A 20743-nucleotide genomic window follows, 5' to 3' on the forward strand; every position below is an offset into this window, starting at 1 on the left:
CTATGTATATTTACATCTTTAAAACTACGCAACGGATTTTGATGGAGAGTTTTTTAATAGTTGGAATGATTCGAGTAAAAAGTTTATATCTATAACATCTATTAATCTACTCCTAATTTAACGCGTGAAGCCGCGGGCAAAAGTTAGTATGAGATTAATAAGGCGAATAGCTCTTTAACTTAATTAAAAGAGAAAGAGCTAAAATGACACACGTAGACATTTACACAACCAACAATTCAACGGTCTCAGAGATACACAGGGCCGAACACACATGCGTACATATCATCGCTCAGAAAAAAGAATACACGATTTACAAAATTGTAATGATTGTAGTTAAAAAGTTCATTATTAAATTACTGTGATTTTTGAAAAATAAATTGACACAAAATCAGAATTCTTGCTCATATATTAGCATTGTTTTTAATGGTTAAAAGAAATGTTTGATTGTATTTTTGTGATTTTTTAACTGAAGATCTGACGATGCATTTTTTATTTTTTTCCTATACATTGATCAGAATCTTTAATGCTGAAAATACTAAACACAGGGTATGCGCTGACTTAGTGATAGGATACTTTTTATCCCAATTAAATGCTCCATTGGGGTAAAACAGGTACCTTGATATTCGTATCATTAAACCTAAAAAATAACACAAAATACAAAGTGCACCACAGATTAAATAACAGTATTTTTTCTTATGGCAAGAAGATATAACTATTTGCCAGCGACGAAAATAACAGGTTATTTTACCGCGCAGTATCAGTGCTTGCAAGGTCAATGACGTCTATCAGATTTTTCCCACGTGATCCATGTTTTATCATAGATTAGTTGATAAATATTTGTTGAAACGTTTAAATGATATAACAAAGTATGTAGTGTGTGTTAAAGTATTAGCGTTTTGATCGTTTGTTGATTTACATATCATAACCTCAAAATAGTAGTGAGTTTTGTGTATACGAATAAATGAAAAGTTTTTATGATTCACAAACTATTTACATGTAAATAATATGGAGAAACGTAGTGAAGTGAGTTTAGAGGATTTTCCTCCCAATATACAAATATCTTTAAATGAAATAGTGAAAAAGGAGGGATACATTAAATATGACGTAAATGTAAACAACATTTCCACAAACGGTAACAACTTTTTAGGCGAACTGTACGAGTTGAAAATAACAGGCGAATCGGTAAATGGGTATAAGGAAATAAACATATTTCTGAAACAGATTATAAACAATGATGACTTCAAAGTATATTCCATACGTGATGTGTATGCAAAAGAAGCATTCTTTTACAATGAGCTCGTTGACATATTTAGTGATGTACAAAATAATAGCAATGTTCCGATTGAAGAAAGGTTAAAAGTGGTTCGTAGTTATAAAGAAACAAGTCCAACTACGATTATATTAGAAAATATGGTGATGAAAGGCTACAAGCCTGGTAACAGATTCGATCTTTTAACTCGGGACTTTGCAGAGATGTCAATTAAAGAACTTGCGAAATTCCACGCTTTATCGTTTGTATTACAAAAGAAACGACCCGAATATTTTGATAAGAAAATAAGAACGATAAAACAATCATTTGTCTATGACGAGTATTGGGATGAATTAGTGAAGAAAATGTGTGAAATATCTATATCTAATCTCAGTGTAGATAAGAAGGAGAGGGTTAGACAGTTTATACCAGTTTCATTGGCAAAATACCCGTTATATATGACTGGAGCGACGGCTTGTGTCAGATGCTTGGTTCATGGTGATTTCAAAACGAATAATATTATGAGGAAAGATGAGGTTTGTAATGGTTTTATTGAATTGGTTTGATATAACTAAAGGTAATTACTGATTTAATAGCACTGAAGAGTTTGTTTGAACGCACTTATCACAGAAACAACTGGAGCGAATTCAAAACAACAATAAAGGATCGATGCTTGTCCTAGATTTGAGATATATTATTAATTTCAGGCTTAAATCCTACTAATATTATAAATGCGAAAGTTTGTAAAGATGTGTGTGTTTGTTACTCTTTCACGCAAAAACTACGGAACCGATTGCAATGAAATTTCGTAGGTAGACAGCTGGACAACTAGAATAACATATAAGCAACATTTTATCTCAATATTCCTACGGGATACGGACATACGCGGGTGAAACCGCCGGGTGCAACTAGTATAGATCTATATTTATTTCTTATACAAGAATATCACATTTAAATTGAATGAAAAATCGAACAGTTAAGCGGTTATTCATTATGCATCGCTCCCTCTGAAAGGGGCCACAGTTCACTGGACGCATTACATCTTTCGAGATTGTCGAGTTTTCAATTGTCAAAGTACTCTTTTATCTTGAAAACTTTGGCTTGTTCGAGTCTGGTTAACTCATATTTTCCTGTCTGAAGATAATACGAAATGTCTCCAAGTTATACCAAATTCGCTTTTGATAAAGTTAGTTCATTTTACGTGGCGACGTTCATCCAACTTGCATGATCGTGTGATCGTGTGAATAGTTCTGTGTATCTTGGGCATTATTTAAAAAAAAAAGAATTAAAAATTTGTGCTAAATTCTAATGGCGTAGTTAAATTCTACAGTTGTTGTGTAATCTATTTGTATGCTAATAAGAAACAATATTTGTGTCTTATAGCTAACCTTCAGTTATACTTCATCAGAATGTCTCGAATGTTCTAGAAGAAAATAGGCTATTGAAACGAGATTCAACCAAAAAAAAACAAATATAGTAATCGTTTATTTTACAAACGAAATTAACACATAACCTCGCATCCATTGTCGAATTCCAATCAGTGATGAATAAATACTGACGATGAATTCGTTCAATGGTCTCGCATTATTTATTTTATATAACAATTGCATTTCATTGCATTGATAAATCGAGTAACGTAATAAAGTATGATTGAATACACTTTTTGTTTATAATTTGTGGAATAAAGCTTTTATGGGCTTTATTTATCCTACTAATATTATAAATGCGAAAGTTTGTAAGGATGTGTGTGTGTTCGTTGATCTTTCACGCAAAAACTACGGAACCGATTGCAATGAAATTTGATACGTAGACAGCTGGACAACTGGAATAACATATAGGCAACTTTTATCCCGACATTTCTACGGGATACGGATTTACGAGGGTGAAACCGCGGGGCGCAGCTAGTAAAAGATAAATCTGAACATAAATGCATTGGTTAATCAAATAATGAAGGTTTCTTTGTTCATATTTTGAAAATTATTTAGCGACATAATTATTTATGTAAATCATACGTTTGTAGCAATTGCCAAAAAATCAGAGCTTTTTTAAAATAACAACTAAGATTATAAAAAAAAAACACATAGAATAATAATTTGTATTCTAATTAATTTACACAAGATTGTTTTCAGAACGGGATATTAACTGAAGTAATACCAATTGACTATCAGCAAATATACTACGGAAATCCAATAATAGACCTTATATACTTCATCTATGCTGCCAGCGACAGACCCTTCCGCAAAGCGAATCTGCACCGTCTAAAGGACTTTTACTACGAGGCTTTAGGAACGTTTCTTAAACACTTCCATATAGAAGTGGAGTCTGTTTTTCCTAGAGCAAGTTTCGAAGACAGCTTCAACGAGAGTTTGGACTATGGTCTCATGTTTGCGTTATATATGTATCCATTTTTATTCGCGGGTGAAGACGATTCGCCCAGCGGTAGTGATGACTTGAGTGATGTGTTGATTACGGTTGATGATCGGTTATATGAGAGGATGGAGGGGGTTGTCGATGATTTTATAGAACTGGGAGTCATTTAGTTGAGATATTTATTGTTAAGTCAGTGTTTGTTTATTTATATTAATACTTTATCTTAATATATATAAATGTGGTGGCACGTTCAATGACCGTGATGGACTCCGAAACTACTCAACCGATTTTAATCAAATCTACACTACTTGTGCAGTTTGATCTAACTATTACGTATAGTTTTTATTATTTCAATTACGATAAAAGACATCCCGGGCGGAGCCGGGGCGTGCAGATAGTTGTAACATAAAATATTAAGTCAAAAAACAGAATACTGAAAACAAATTATGGCCAGTACTGTCAGACAACCTTTCATGTTGTGGAATTGAAAGGAAAGAATTGTTTAATATATTAAGTATAGTAATATATTAGGAAAGCATTAATCACGCACTATTATACTTTAAAATATTAACTAAGATTAACATTTTACCTAAATATCATCATTCCATATATTTATTCCATGTTTGTTTGTCAAACTAAATGATGTAATGTTAGAATGAAATATCATTCATTTGATATAATAAAATAATGAAAAATTAACATGGCATTATTATTTTGATGTGCTCCAATGTGGTTTACGGTAATGACAAATTTATAATCATAGAACCTGTATGTTATTCTACGCAAATATTTAAAATAATAATATAAATATGATCTCTGAGTACAAAGTTTTAATTAATTCTGTCCGTTTAATAGGTCAAAATCGAATCGTAAGGAGTCGGTTACATACAAAAATACAGGTGAAGCTAATAAAAGTGAGTTAAAAGGAGAAGTAATCCTAACAGAACATAATATCAAAATCATAACACACAAAAAGATCTAAACGTTATTTTGCAAAGTAATAACTATCCATTTTAACTAATTTCAAAAAAGGAGGACACTCTAAATTCGTTTGAATTTTTTGTGTTTGTGCTCTCAATACTGTTAACTGGATGAATCGGTTTTTAAAGCTGGTGCCTGCCATGTGGTCCCATTTAAATTTAGTCTAGTTCAGACAATTTGAAACCGGTTAATTTTTTTGGTAAAAATGATTAATTATTGATAACAATATTATGAACAACCTCGTCATAAGCGATAGATGCATTTGTTACTGACTATGAAATATAGTACAAAGATGGTATATTAAAGTTGCGATAAACACATACTACTCCATACGAAAATTACGCGTAAAGCCGCGGGTTCTAGCTTATCAAATATATTACACAAGTCGTAATGATATTGGAAAGCTGTTTAATCAATAAAACCTAATTATGCGAGACGAGTGTCACTTTAAACTGTCAAACAATACACAGAATACATAAATTCTCATTCACAATGCGAAGTTATCGAGACTTGTTTGTAGCGAAAACTTTTGAAAATTTAATTAGTAATTTAATTATAAATTTATTGAACTGATCATTGGGACGTTGGGGACATTCCTTAGTCAAATTTTGACGATCTTGTGTTAATAACTCTGTATCTATGAAGGCGGAAAGTTAATTAAAAGCTATTTGTTTAGTTGAAAAGTTTTTGACATGACTTTAACATATTTATGGATTTGTATATCTTATACCTTTAAACGAGCAATTCTTGTATATATATATATATATATATATATATGTATATATATATATATATATATATAATTGGAATCTCGGAATTGGCTCCAACGATTTTCATGAAATTTAGTATATAGGGGGTTTCGGGGGCGATAAATCGATCTAGCTAGGAATTTTTTTTAGAAAATGTCATATTCGTGTTTTTTTTTTCCTGACATCTATTGGTGAATAATAATACTATTTTGCTTCGTAGATAGCTGGACAACTGAAATAACACATAGGCACTTTTTATGCCGATATTCCTACGGGATACGGACTTACGCGGTTTCAACCGCGGGTCACAGCTAGTAAATATAACTTGTCACTCACTTATATATGCTATGCTTGCACTCACGTATGTATATAGCATGTATATAGGACTAAAAAAGGACTGGGAAGGGTAAGGAAAAGGATATGGGCCTCCGGCTCCCCCACTCACCGAACGAAACACAGCAGTCTGTTATTTCACGCCGGTCTTCTGTGGGGGTGTGGTACTTCCCCGGTGCGAGCTGGTCAATCCGTGCCGAAGCGCCCTCGACTACCACATACAGACTGTTTGACTATTTTCAAAAATTCTTTCACCGATGGATTGGCACGTGAGCTATGATAGCTATAAGAGAGATATGTATCAGGTGCAAAGCCAGGGCTAGCCGCTAGTATACTATAACTTTTGCACTTTACATTTCTGCAAAACATAAGTTACATAAGAAAATAATCAATCATAAACCAACACACTCTATATGTATGAAACCGAAAAGCTAATTTACAAGTTCGATCTACATTTTTTCCATTTAATCAAACAATGTATGTATTCTCAATGTTTCTGGTTGCACACGAACGCAAATTAGTCAATTTAAATACAGTTGTAAACGTAAATGATATCGTAAATGCTAATGTCAGATTATCCTCATTTATACACGGTTGTTGTCTTTGTTAACCGAATTTGCGATTTGCATAAATATCCGAATGTAATTACGTTACGGCTACGATACGATACGACAGCGGCATACAACCGACACGATTACTTATTGTAATGATTACCTACTTTTATAACACTAAACTTTTTATTAACTTTAAGCTATACATAACTATAAACAATATGCTAGGCTACACTAAAGGTTGTGCTAAATAAATTCAATGGATTTATATCTATTAGGCCTTATATTAATTTCATTATAATATGTTATATCTACCTGTTATTTTCCATTTACGAGCTGTAATTAAAACAACACTCAGCTTATTTATTAATGTCATTCATGTTTTGCAAGATGTCCTAAATAAAAATAAAAGCATAATAAAACGCCGCTCGTCCCTACTCCGTCCGTCATATCCTACTGATCCTTATTATAAATGGAAAAGTTTGTAAGGATGTGTGTGCGTTTGTTGCTCTTTCACGCAAAAACTACTGAACCGGTTGCAATGAAATTTGTTACGTAGATAGCTGGACAACTGGAATAACATATAGGCACCTTTTTATTCCAATATTCCTACGGGATACGGACTTACGCGGGTGCAACCGCGGGGTGCAGCTAGTTAATAATCATTACAATAATAGTCCAATTAGTAAAATTATCGATAAAAAAATCGTAATCATACCGATTTAGTGCTTGCAATAAACGAATAAAACTTTCAAACTTATAACACCATTCTTATCTCGTCTCAGTTAAAAGTCTGAGATCGCACGATAATAATTGTCTATAGGATCAAGGTTTTACAATAAAATACTGATTTTTAAATCCTCTTAGGTACCAGAACTACGTCATTATCGCATCTCACTATCTAGTAAAGACGGTTTTCAAATCTACCAAGAAGTATATTACACTTTTTTAACTATATAATAACGTTTGCCTTCTGTATATAACCTACGTGTTGGTACTAAAAGATACATTGAGGAGTTTATAAAATATTATTTTAAAATTACATATTTTGTTCGACTTTGCCTGTAGTACATAAATCAAGGATCACGATCATATTTAACAGTGAAAGAAAATTTGAAATCAGACCAGCCGGTCTTGATATCAGCGGATGCAAACAGACTAACTCTGGAAAAGCATAATGAGAAATGTAATCCGATTCGGAAATTAAGCCAATTTAGTTACATAACTTTCGAAAATGCTTTTCCATTTTACTGAGTATTATTTAATTAATTATTCCAACTATAACATCCAGATCTCTTAAGCTCATTTGTCGTATTACGTTGAAACGTTCTGCGCATACATACATTTCAATTAAAATTATCAAATCAAGTTACTCATCTTTAAGAGAGTTAAGAGTTTCGAAGTTGTATTAGATACTGGTATTTCTCATGTCTCAACTTTAAAGCATATTATACTAACTTATATTTAGATATTTAGGACGAATTTCCTTAGGATAATCCTCTACTAGACTAAATAAATCAATTTTCAATTTATAATAAAAATAAAGTTTGAATATAAATAATTTCTGACATCAAAATCACCTATTTTTATAATTCCCGAAATGTTTAAATGAGAGTCTATAATCATACTTTAATATTCAATACTTGAATGTTACACTAATCATTTCTAATTATTTTAATAATAAATAACAAAGGTCCGTTAAGTTCGTGTGTTAATGTAAGCTATATAAAACTGTGTGCGCTCCGCGTTTTCACCCGCGTAAGTCCGTATCCCGTAGGAATATCGGGATAATAAGTTGCCTATATGTTATTCCAGTTGTCCTGCTGTCTACGTATCAAATTTCATAGCAATTGGTTCAGTAGTTTTTGCGTGACAAAGTAACAAACACACACACTTCCTTACAAATTTTCGCATTTATACTATTAGTAGGTAGTAGGATAGGATAGGATGTTATTTGTATACTTTGGAAATTCTTAAATAAATAAATGCTACCAAAACCACTATAAATCACTTTCAGACTTCAATTTTACAAACATTATATCGTTCCTATATAACAGCGTCGTGTAATATCGCCAACAAAGATTGTAGCGTATTTTACAGCTTAGAATATAAACTATATGCTTGCAAAATGGATTTACTAAGTATTCGTTTAAAGCTGCATTGCTATCCACTGAAGAACCTTCAAGCGATAAGCGGTAGAATTTATATACAGCGGGTTTTTATATCTTATTTAATATCGAGTGCATCGAAGGCCCGTTCCCTTCTCCTCACCCTTTCCAGTCAATCTTCCTTCCTTCCCTTTCCCCTTAAAAGCGAGCAGCGCGTCCGCAGAAGAACTATTCTACGAATGTTTATAGACGGTGGTGATCACTTACCATTAGGCGAACCACCAGCTCAGTTGCCCGCTTATAACATAAAGAAACTACTGATTAATTTAAGATAGAAAAGAATCACGTTCACGGTATTTTAACTAGAATGGAATGAGACTGCAAGTTTCAAAATATATATCAGTCTACATAAGGTTAGGTGGCTAATAAATAGACTTATCATTAAAATTTCTATATAGGCTATGCTTAATAATGGCTCTTCCATTCCCCTCAAGTTTTCCTCAAGATTAGTCTTCAAGTTAGAAAACTTGAAGGGAGACTTCAAAGAGGAAACTTCAAACGAAATAGGTAACTAATTACCTATTTCGTTTATTTAATATGAAAGTATTTGCAGCCAACATTAAGGTGATGCATCCAATCGCAATAGCAAATGGTAGGGAAAAATAATTCTCATTAGATTCTCATCTTGGACGAGAGGCTTTAATACTTCATTCAAATGTCATGAATCCTACTAATATTATAAATGCGAAAGTTTGTAAGGATGTGTGCGTGTTTGTTGCTCTTTCACGCAAAAACTGCTGAACCGATTGCAATGAAATTTGGTACGTTAATAGCTGGACAAGTGGAATAACATGAAGGTTTTTTATCCCGATATTCCTACGGGATACGGACTTACGCGGGTGAAACCGCGCGGTGCAGCTAGTATACATATATAATTCAAATAAAAAATAAATTCCTTCGAATAGCACGTTCAGACAAACAAAATCTTCAGCTTTATATTATTGCCTACTACCCACAACTTTTGCGTGCAAACCACAACGTGCAAGCTTTCTCTTTATAATTTTTCCCCGTGGGGAAAACCTTCCCTTACTTATCGGATGCCTTCTTCACAGTAGCATGGCGAGCAGAAAAAAGAAAAGTACTGATTATCCGGAGCTAACTAATCTACAATACGTTTTTGTCCATATAAAGGTAACCGCAACTGACGCCTGCCTTCGCTCGTAACTTAGCCCCACCGTACCCAACGCCTACACACTAAAATAGCTATTTTGCATGTGCAAGGCAGTTACGATACAAGCGATATCGTCTTACTCGGAACGTGTTCGTGCTGGTAATACCATTGTCTGTTAATGACGCAAATTGTCGATGTTCTAGAAAAATAATTACGCGAGTGGAAGGCCTGGTGGGACGTGAGTAAACTCGGAAATAATTAGATGCACTCGGAAGCTATCTAGATAGATGTATGCGCTATTTTGTATGGCTTTTAACGGATGTAAGTATTATCTTTGACGCTGCATTCTAAATTCATTTTCTTTGTAACATTAAATGTGCATGTAATATTTTCTTTTTGGTAATTTTTGGTTTAAAGTAAATTTTAAAAATTGAAAGTTACAAGTCAAATAAAGTACCCGTAACTGTCAAGTTACAAAATCGGTCAAGTGCGAGTTGGACTTGCGACTCTTAGGGTTCTGTACAAATGACCTCAAGAATAAGGCAAAAATGTAGTCACTCATCCAATTTATGAATGTGCCAATCGTTGAATAACATAGATGTTTTATTATTTTTTGCTATAGCGGCTACAGTAATGTCTCAAAATTTTCACAGACAGTGGTGACAGACAGACAGATGGATAAACAGACAAGCTGACAGACACATGGGCAGACGGACAGTGAAGTCTTCCCCTTTTAGTAAATTTAAAAAAAGTAAATCAAATCAATCAATCAAACTAAGCGAGATCAATCTGAAACCGTTGAAAAACAATTTTCTAAATCGGTTTACAACGATGGAGTTACAAAAGAAACAAATTAAGAACTCCGTGTAGGTTTAAAATTGGAAACAGTTAATTAAATCTGCGATCAAGATTAATGAAAATGCACTAGTAATTCTATGACAAGGATAGTTTATCATAACCGCTGCGGCTAGGTATAAGTACCTGCAACTATGCCATCCATACTAAACACGTATCAAAGAAATTTTGAATTTGTGGAACTACAACTACCACAGGTTGCATGGAAGACATCGCTTCTTAGCGATAAGGCCGCCTATTTGTACCACGTTTACTCTATTTGTGAATATTTTTTTTTGTTTTTATTTCGTTTTATGTGTGTGCAATAAAGTGTTTTATTATTATTATTATTAACTACAATTAAAAATGCTACAGGTTATGAACACGTAGATTCAATCATTCAAGATTCGTGAATAATAATTCATACGAAGTACAGTCACGTACAGATAAAATATTAGCCAATATACTTAATGTAAACGAACCCATTAGTAGCACGAGTAACTGAATGATTGAGATAGTCTTTAAAGATAAGCTAATATGAATAAATGATCTGATAAGAAATTTACGATTTGTCTCACAATTGAGATATTTGCTTCAGCAAATTAATACAACAAAAAATTTAATGTGTGGTGTATCATTATTATTATTTACTTTTGATTTCTTTAGGGCAATGTATACATAATAAAATACATAAGATAAATCAACACAATATTATTTTAATATCCAAAAATCTTGCCTAATGCAGAGTTGCACTATTTTAATTAGAATATGTTATTAAATATCTATAATCGTATTCATTGTAAATAAAACTTACAATCGTCATATATATTTATACTTTTAATGTTTAATAATATATTAGTGCCTGTTTTGTAAGTTGTTCTGAATAAATAAATATTTAATTATGAACAGTATCTGTATACCAACTGGTACAGAAGAATAAAATATAGTTATGTGTATACGAAGTTGACATATGTCATGCAGCAAACGAAATATAAAATATCCAATTTTTATAATTAAATAATAATATCCAAGTTTATAATATAGTTTGTAACTAAACTAAAACTAGGAATGTTGCTTTCGTCTAAATATATATATAACTCAAAATTGACTGACTGGACAAACCACTGGACGGGTCGGGCGGAAATTTGGCGTAATTTGACGTAGACATACGCTAAGAAAGGATTTTGGTAAATTCTACCCTCAAGGGGATAAAACAGGGGATGAAAACTAGTACCATGATTATTTATTTTGCCCACGCGTGCAAATCTGCGGCAATAGCTATTTTTTATAAAAATATATGACGCTATTTTAACGTATAAATAAATCGCCAAACATATAAAATCTCTGACACACTATTGGGACAGTGGACTGTTATTTATTTAAGGCCGTTTGGAGACCGATCGACATTTTATTTTCACACGTTTATTTTAAACTTGACACCTTTTATTTGTTATTTTATTGTTTTGCCAATACTATACCTGTAAATAAACAATGTTGTTACAGTATTTATTGCTCGATTAAACGATAAATGTGCTTTTTCATATAGATATATCTTCTTCTAGTGCAGTGGTGGCTCAGTGGTGAGAACCTCGGACTTCAAAAATCGATAAGTCGGGGTTCTAGACCGGGCGAGCGTGCAGGAAATAAATTGATTTTTCAATTTATCTGCACATGTAGATAACATCACCACTGCTCACGGTGAAGGGAATCACTGCACATCGTGAGGAAACCGGCATGTCCAAGAATCAAAAGTTCGACGATATGTGACATCTACCAACCCGCACTTGGCCAGCGTGGTGGATTATGGCCTGATCCCTCATAGGAGGCCTGTGTCCCAGCAGTGGGAACATATATGGGCTGATGATGATGATGATGATGATATCTTCTTCTATGTAGCAAAACAACGAATAAATAATATAAAACGTCACGAAAAACAGGTTTACAATGAAAAATAAATTGCTAGCTGTGTCTCGCGTTTTTACCTGCGGATAAATCTCGAAAGAAAAGAAAGAAAGATTGAAAGAACCATTTATGTTACGGGTAACTAGGGGTATTCGTATAACTATTCTGGTAAAACGGCTTCAACAATAATATATTTTATCAAAATCAGTTCAATTATTTTGCATGATTGCCTAACAAACATCAATACATCCAATCATAGACTTTCGCGTTTTAAATATTCATGACTATTGATAATTTTTATTCTTTATTAGTTAGTGTCTTTATAATATGTATTTAGAGTCAACGTCAAGGCGTCAAAATGTCTTGGTCTTTCCCATGTCTTTGGAAGAATTATTAAGTAATCTTTGATGTACTAATGTTTACACACCTTACCTACTTATATATAAGCTTCTTGAACCAATATTAAAGCCAATGCATTATTTACTATTTTCCTTAGTTCTACAGTAATTTTTGTGAATAAACTCAAAAAGTCCAGTAGGGACCGATTATCAAAATTGATTCACCATTAGGAAGCTGCAGCTTCACTGAGTGACAAGTATATGTACCACGGGCGAAGCCGGGGCGAGCTAGTAATTTATAAAAATGAGGCATAACGAATTTAATATATAGCATATTATTACTTAATATTATTACTAGTGTTAAATTCAATAAATCGTTATTTAGAGCAAAAAAAATCAATACACACTTGAATGGGGTAATTGCGTAAATAATATCAATTGAACATTAAATCGGACCATAAAAAAAAAACTCAATTTATAGTATAGAAATGCTCGCTAAAGTTAGGTCGTTAATTTTCCATTCTTCAAAATGTTCCCTCAGAGATTTTGTGAAGTGTAGGATTCATAATTAATTTTATATTTAATAACCGAATCCTTAATTAAATTCTTTGGATTCGAAATATATTTGTTTATTATATCCACGAGGGAAATATTTAGCGCCGTAGCTTGTAGGTAACTCTGTAATTAAAACGCCCCTATTTAAAATAAACTATTAATTATTAGGCCCTTTAGGGGTTCTAAGAGAGATGGTACATGACCGTGATGATGGGCAAGTGTAATATTTTATGCCTTTAACGTAACCTATTAATACGAATTTTAGATATCACAAGAAGTAATGCTATTTATATTTAAATTCGATAAATCGTTGATATTCAGAAATAATTATCAAAAGTAATTGTTTCTTTGATTAAAGAATAGTTATTTATGTTCTTTTTTTCTAGACGTTTTATTTGCAATTGCAACTTTAAACTTATACAATTGTTGATGCTTTTCCCACTATTTTGTCACGTCACGTCTACAAAGATAAGCAGCGAATAGTATCAAATGTATATGTTGCCTACGTTGAGCTAGTTAATCTTGGATTTATGTTTTTACCTGCCTTTAACCGTAACATGTGTTAAAGGTACTGTATATTTTAATATTTTATATATTAATGAAACTGACAACAAGAATTCAGAAGGATATTACCAGTAGGGCTGCCTGCATAACATTCCAAACAATGAATTATTTGAAATAAGTATATTAAGAAATTAAGGGCTTTTAAACGGATTTGAAACGCAATTTATTCATTATATTATTAACTCGACGTTTCGAACACTTTACAGCGAACGCTAGCGCTAACCGCTAAAAGCGCTACCACCGCCCATGAACATTTGGAGAGGCGTAAGGTCAATTCCAGACCTTACGCCTCTACAAATGGATTGCCGTCTTTAATTGGGAAGGGATTAGGAAAGTATTGATGAGAGGAATAAAGGAAATCACTGGGAAGGGTAAGGAAAAGGATATGGGCCTCCGGCTCCCCCACTCACCGTACGAAACACAATAGCATGCTATTATTTCACGCCGGTTTTCTGTGGGGGTGTACTGTACTGAATTGTACTATATATGGTACTAATATAAATAAATATATCAAACTGAGAGCATGTGACAACCCTAGCTCCAATATAATAGAGCGAAGGTGTTTAATATCGAAAATTCTCAGACTTGCATTATGTTTAATGCATCTTCTATTTACGGCATCTTTCATATTGAATTTGACATGACGTCATTTTCATATATATTGTATTCATAACAGAGTATGATCTAGATATAGACAACGGATATACTATGGCTGTTTAAACTTTAGTGTAAAAGTATACCATTTTAAAGGTTATTCTATAAATTTACAGCGGAGAAAAAAGTGAAAAAAGACAAAAAGACTACAAGACATATTATGAGACCCATTACACGTGCAAGAAGTTTGCACGGCACTTTTAAGTTTCAAACATTTGGAATATTGGTCTCGCTTAACCCTTATCCCTAAAAAGCGGGCAGCGCGTTCTCAGAGATCTGAGCCTCTGCGAATGTTTATGGGCGGTGGTGATCGTTTACCATCAGATGAACCACCAGCTCAGATGCCCGCTATGACATTAAAAAAAAGCTTGTTCTTCATTTAGAAATTAAGGACCTTGAAACGGATTTCAATCTCGATTTGTCAAACATAAGGTAATACTTTCTTCTTCATTGTTCAAAAATGGTATATATCGAAAAAAAACTTCTAAAGAAACTAACACGGTAGAACAACTCAAAACACAACGACAACAGTCTTAATAGCTTTATCAGTAATATGTCAAAACGTATTTTTCCTCTAAATTCGTTGGAATTAATTATATTTCGAACACGATCTTTAGTAGCAATATAGAACAAACTAGAACAATTCGGAACAAACTTTAAAATGTTACATCCAAGAAGTATCCATTACTTTTTTGACGTATAATGATTGATAATCAAAGCAGACGTAGAATGCATCTGCTGCACTCCGCACAGGGGGATATATGTTTTTACAACTGGTAAAATGTTTTTATTAGAATATACTAAACTGGGTCAGTTGTTTAGAAACTCCTTTTAGCAATTGCATATTGCATTCCATTTCAATAGGTTACTTATTTTAGAACCAAAAAAACTGTTACAATCAGTGGCGTAGCCAAAACCTATGGCAAATAAAAAAATGGGTCCCACTGCTTACAAAACTGGTAAGGTTATTTGAGGTAAACTCGTCAAATAAACAAATAATATAGTTTAAAATATGCGTATATCTTTTTGATTATATGTGAGTCAATTCTTAATGTTTATTAATTACTATTTTCCATAGTGATCCGTAGCTCTAGTGGTAGAGCGTCGGCGTATCGCACATATGGTACGGGTTCGGTTCCCCGAGCGAGTAATGTTTTTTTTTTCAAGATTCTCAAATAAATTTTATATTCATCACAATGTAACATTTATTTCAATTTAATCATAATTTTGTTTGAAAGAAATAGTGTGATTTCTAATAAACTTTTTACATTACTTAAAACAAATGTCATAGAGAGTTTGTATAGAATAAATAGAACTCAATATAATGTCATTGAGTTGTTCATTCAAAAATATGTCACTTGACTCACGAAACGTTTTCAAACCCACGTGGTACTTAGTTTAACGGTCATGCGCATTTCGCCGTATCCAAATGTATAGATGCTTCGAGCCAAATTAGATTCGTTTGGCTGCAGTAAACTTTTTTTACAGGCCGTGAATAAACTCGAGTAGCCACCTATCATATTTATTTTGAAAATGGGAGAAATTGTCAAAAGTTGAGTTTGATTGAGATATTCTAGTAAGGATGCGAGGGCCCCCTGAGCTTCCGCCCCGGGCACTGCCCCACATAGCCCCTTGGTATCTACACCACTAGTTACAATGATAAAAATTAATTCTTATTTAGAAAAAAGAATGAAAGACGTTAAAACATTTGTTTAACGAAACCGTGTGACACGAATAATAAAAAAATACACAGATAAATTAAACAAAAAAACGAAATATGTATAATAATACAAAAGTATGGGTTCTAGTTCAGCTTGTGCCTGGCACTGATTTCAACTAGGTTATATTTAATCTTACCCTGACAAAAATCTCACCTTCATTTAAAACTAGAAGAATGTTTTTCCACAGCAGACCATAGACAATAAACGAGCAAATAATAAATAAGAATAAACAATGAAATAACCAAAATAATACTGTATTTTCGTATTAGCGAAATAATCCTGTTGTCTATATGGATAACACGGGTGTCGATTATAATCTATGAAATATTTACCAAACAAAATGACATTGACGTTGAATGACATCAGATTACAAGCGTCACTCTGCCGCTTAATTTTATTCGCTAAATCCCTCAAAATCCATATTCTGCTGTACTAGCTTTAGGCCCCGCTCTGAGCAGTATTAATAACGTCATTTATCAGGTAAGCTATCCTCTATTTAGTGCAGTGGTGACTCAGTGGTGAGAACCTCGTACTTCAGAATCGAAAAGTCGGGGTTCGAGACCGGGCGAGCGTGCAGGAAATAAATTGATTTTTCAATTTTGTCCTGAACCCTCATAGAAGGCCTGTGTCCCAGCAGTGGGAACATATAAGGGCTGAGGATGATGATCCTCTATTTCAATAAAATCGTTCAAAGCTGTTTAATGATAAACAAATTTTTGAATTTTTAAACCGATTTAAAAAAATTGAGGTTATAAATTCGTATTTCTATTTTTGGCTTTATCGTCTCTGAGCTTTCGATTGGGTAAACCGATTTTGATGCCCCTTTTTATATTTGAAAACTGGTGCCTCCCGCGTGGTCCCATTTAATTATGTTGTAGATCTGACACTTTTACTATCGTTTTATGATTTGTTAAAAATATTTATAAATGAGGAAATTTTTGTAACATTTAACCAGCTTATACGTTATTCATAAGATAATTTTCAACAAGATATCGTTATATATATGTGACAATGAGTACAAATCTATTTATCCGTTTATGCTTAGTAGCCAATGAAAAGAGGGGTTAAAAAACACGTCATATCTGACTACGCCTTTGCTTATATGACAATCAAAAGGGTCAGCTCTTTCAAGCACTTTTAAAGTGACGTGACTTTCAGAAATAAGTGTCAAATTTCGTGATGTAAAAGCAAGCTATATAACATTTCAGTAAACAATATTTGAAGACCCAAATGATATATAGTATAAAATACTGGTTCTTTCTCTCTAGTCTAAAATATTTCACGAAGGTTTTATACATGCATGCACAGCTGACAATTATACAATTTGACTTCATAACATGTGATACATATCATAATGTTTATACATTATGATATGTATCTATAGAATACATTAAATACAATAATATCATTAATGTATTTTCTCGATTAAATATTTAATAGAATCTGGCAAAATTATACCAAAACATTGCCATGTAATAAAAATTTAAAATATATAAAAACACTTTTTTATAAAATACAGATACTAATAGCATCCTTAAAGGTTGCAAAAAACTCAATGTTTAATATATTTTTCGCGCCGCAACCGAAAAAATATCGTAAATTAATAAAAGTGGTAACCCTACACTCAACCCTGCTGCGCCGCTAAGCACATGCAAGCGTTTCTTTACCCACACAGATAATTCGCGGCTCAAATGACCGCAATTATCTCCCTTATGTTTACGTTTTGTTTTGCTGAAAAACCCCTTTTTATTAAAGGTTTTATTAAAGGTAAGCTTTGACCACGAGCACTTTTAATTTAGAATGTTATTTTTAATTGTTCCGTTTTACCGTTTGTTTACGTTTTCAAGTAATAATATTTGACGTTAGACATGGTTCAATTGAAAACCCACGGAGCTATCGGCAACAAAGCCAAAAAAATACAGTCGAATTTAAAACCTTCGGCGAAGATACATTCATTTAGAATGTTAAATAGTAGTCTACTATACCGATCTTTGAAATCACCATTACGTCACCTTCTATTTTAGAAGGTAGCCTAGTTACCACCTATTTTTTACTCCAATTCAGAATATTCAATATTTTCATACTTACTTTTCAATAAAACCAATTAGATAGTTTTACATTGATTTAAAAATGTTTGCATTTATTGAAGTATGCTTTCATAAACCGCAATACATCGAAGAGATCGAGGCAATAATTTTGCAAATAGCAAATTGAAAAAAAAAGCAAAATATAGCTTCATACTTTTCACTGAATTAAAAGCTGTTTTCGTTGAAGTAAAAGTATATTCGTAGAAATAGGGTAACTTTTTTAAAGTGGAAAATGAATTACATACTCTAGGCCTTCGGAGGCCCTGGGCTATGTCGAACTACTATGGACTACCGACTAAACTCCATTATGTTCATGCCGCTTTAATGAAGGGTTAACGTGTGCTGATTGACCACTGTCCCCCATCGTCTAAATATCCTACCAATGCAAAATAATTTGTTTATAATAATTAATACGTAACGTTTAATCGTTTGTTAAATTAGTTTTAACACGTAACTAGTTGATGCCCACAGATATATATATATATTACTAGCAAACCCGGCAAACTCCGTTTCGCCACCAGATGGCTTCGTTTTTCCCGCCTTTCTGTTGAAATTTTTCGTGAATTTTCTTTGTTATAAACCTCACGGAGCCCGAGACCTTTCCAACGAATGCAAAAACGTGGAAAACGGTTCGTGCGTTTTGGAGTTATAGCGTCAGGAAGGAAAACACGACTTATTTTTATATAGTAGATTTACTATGTGTTTATTTGTGAACAGAGAAATTTTGGAGTGTATAGACAATATTGAAATACTATTCAAACTAGAAACACGTCGAATGGTTTGTTGAGTTTTGCTAAAATATGTACGACGAAAATTTTGCAACTAGAATAGTCTATCGCTTCAGTTCGTGTATATTCGTCCATTTTAGTTATTGTTGCAGAATTTTAATGACTCATCACTGTGTGATAAATTCTATACTGTTTTTGGACAAATATTATTATAATTTGCCTGAATCTATTCGCTGGTTTATTTAATTATAAATAATAAAATGTATTCATGCTACAAGTGTTTTTTATTGCCGTAATATCTGAAATAATTCAATAACTCAACCTTCAAAGTTAAACTTCTTCAAAGTAAGTTAACCATTTAAAAAATGTTATTCTTATAGTCTGTCCTATTCCCATTACAGCTGATTTTATATAATCTACATTAAAGATATAATAAAATACAAAAACTAAAAACGTATAATCAACACACTAATTAATATTCCACGTTCCAAATAAAAGACAAGACATAGAAGTATAAACCAGATATCCGGATTAAACCGGATCACACTCGCCAGTTCTTGTTTTTCCCGAGCGAAATTGAACTGTCCTTTTTCTCTCGCCTTTCGCTCCAGAAAATCGAAGCATTTTAATGTATGTTTTTTTCCTTTTTCGTCGGTTGAATCGAAAGAAGTATTGGGGATGTAGCATGGGCAATATCTACATACCTACGTACGTATGTGGAATGAATATTTGCCAAATACAAATACAATTGTTATTTATCAAGCCCTCTGGCTAACACTGGAAGTGTTTTAGAAAAACATAATATAATAGTTTTTGCAGTATCACAATTTGGATCTTATGTTATATTACGTAGTTTACATTTTTCATTGCCATCACACACTAATTAAATGTATTCGTATTGAAAACTGAAATGTATGGATGTGAAAACATCCATTGCTTTGCCTCGTAAAAACAAATTAGGCTGAAATTCGAAGCAGATTATTATCGTCTAGACATAACATCACTATTTTGTATTCAAACGCGGGGAGAGTAAAGCCGCAGGCAGCTGTTGTACGAATATATGAGCCAATTCGAATTCAAAACATGGTCTGCCATATCATCACCAATTCTTAATGCAATGCAAATATTTAAATCCTTTTACATGTCTCGTCATAAGAACGATTATTTTAGAATTGTACACGAAATAAAGTTGTTATATACGATAAATAGACGAATAATTGTTACAAATTATGCATATCATTTTATAAATTATAATCTATTGCATCAATCACACGTACGTGTATAAATAAGAGGTTTCATTTTACTGGAATTCAGACAGACATTAAGGCAGTGGTCAGTGGCCCATAGCGTGATCTATGGAGATTGTTGGACAATATAAAATACTAGATTATGCTTACCATTCTGTCAAATACACTATAAATACAGGAAATTCAAACAATATTTTATTACATACAATATTATATAATAAATAGAAAAGAGTATGAGGACAAGTAAGAAACACACACACATACATATATGTATACATATTATAAAAGATTAACCATCAACGATCGATCAAATACATGCTTTCTCATACTTTTACATCAAATTCTGATTCATCTCTTAACTTCTTCTCTTTCTATCATGACTCGAATGCACGTGCGCGACTATTTTTATTGGACAGTTTTCATAGTTTCGTATACGTTCTGTTCAAAGAGCATTTATGTATAATTAAACATTATTTATCAATGTAATTGATTCGCAACATTGTCTTTTATCGACATCGAAAACCGTATCCTAACGGTGCGTTGCATTGGTCCGTATTTACGCTGCAAGTTTTTATTCCGAAATGATTTCCCTGGGAATTGG

The 20743-nt window shown here is 32.8% G+C and overlaps 2 protein-coding genes across 2 annotated transcripts in view; one reads left to right on the top strand and one right to left on the bottom strand.

The window, feature by feature from the left end:
- Positions 1 to 20743, bottom strand: part of LOC119828184 — a 172872-nt gene that overhangs the window by 139625 nt on the left and 12504 nt on the right. The window lies entirely within an intron of this gene.
- On the top strand, positions 746 to 4318 carry LOC119840773. Its single transcript, XM_038367517.1, has 2 exons — positions 746 to 1785; positions 3379 to 4318. The coding sequence occupies exons 1-2, from the start codon at positions 1006 to 1008 to the stop codon at positions 3787 to 3789; spliced, it is 1191 nt and encodes a 396-aa protein (XP_038223445.1). The 5' UTR covers positions 746 to 1005; the 3' UTR covers positions 3790 to 4318.

This window comes from Zerene cesonia, chromosome 7, assembly GCF_012273895.1.
Source record: "Zerene cesonia ecotype Mississippi chromosome 7, Zerene_cesonia_1.1, whole genome shotgun sequence".
In the NCBI taxonomy this organism is placed as follows: domain Eukaryota; kingdom Metazoa; phylum Arthropoda; class Insecta; order Lepidoptera; family Pieridae; genus Zerene; species Zerene cesonia.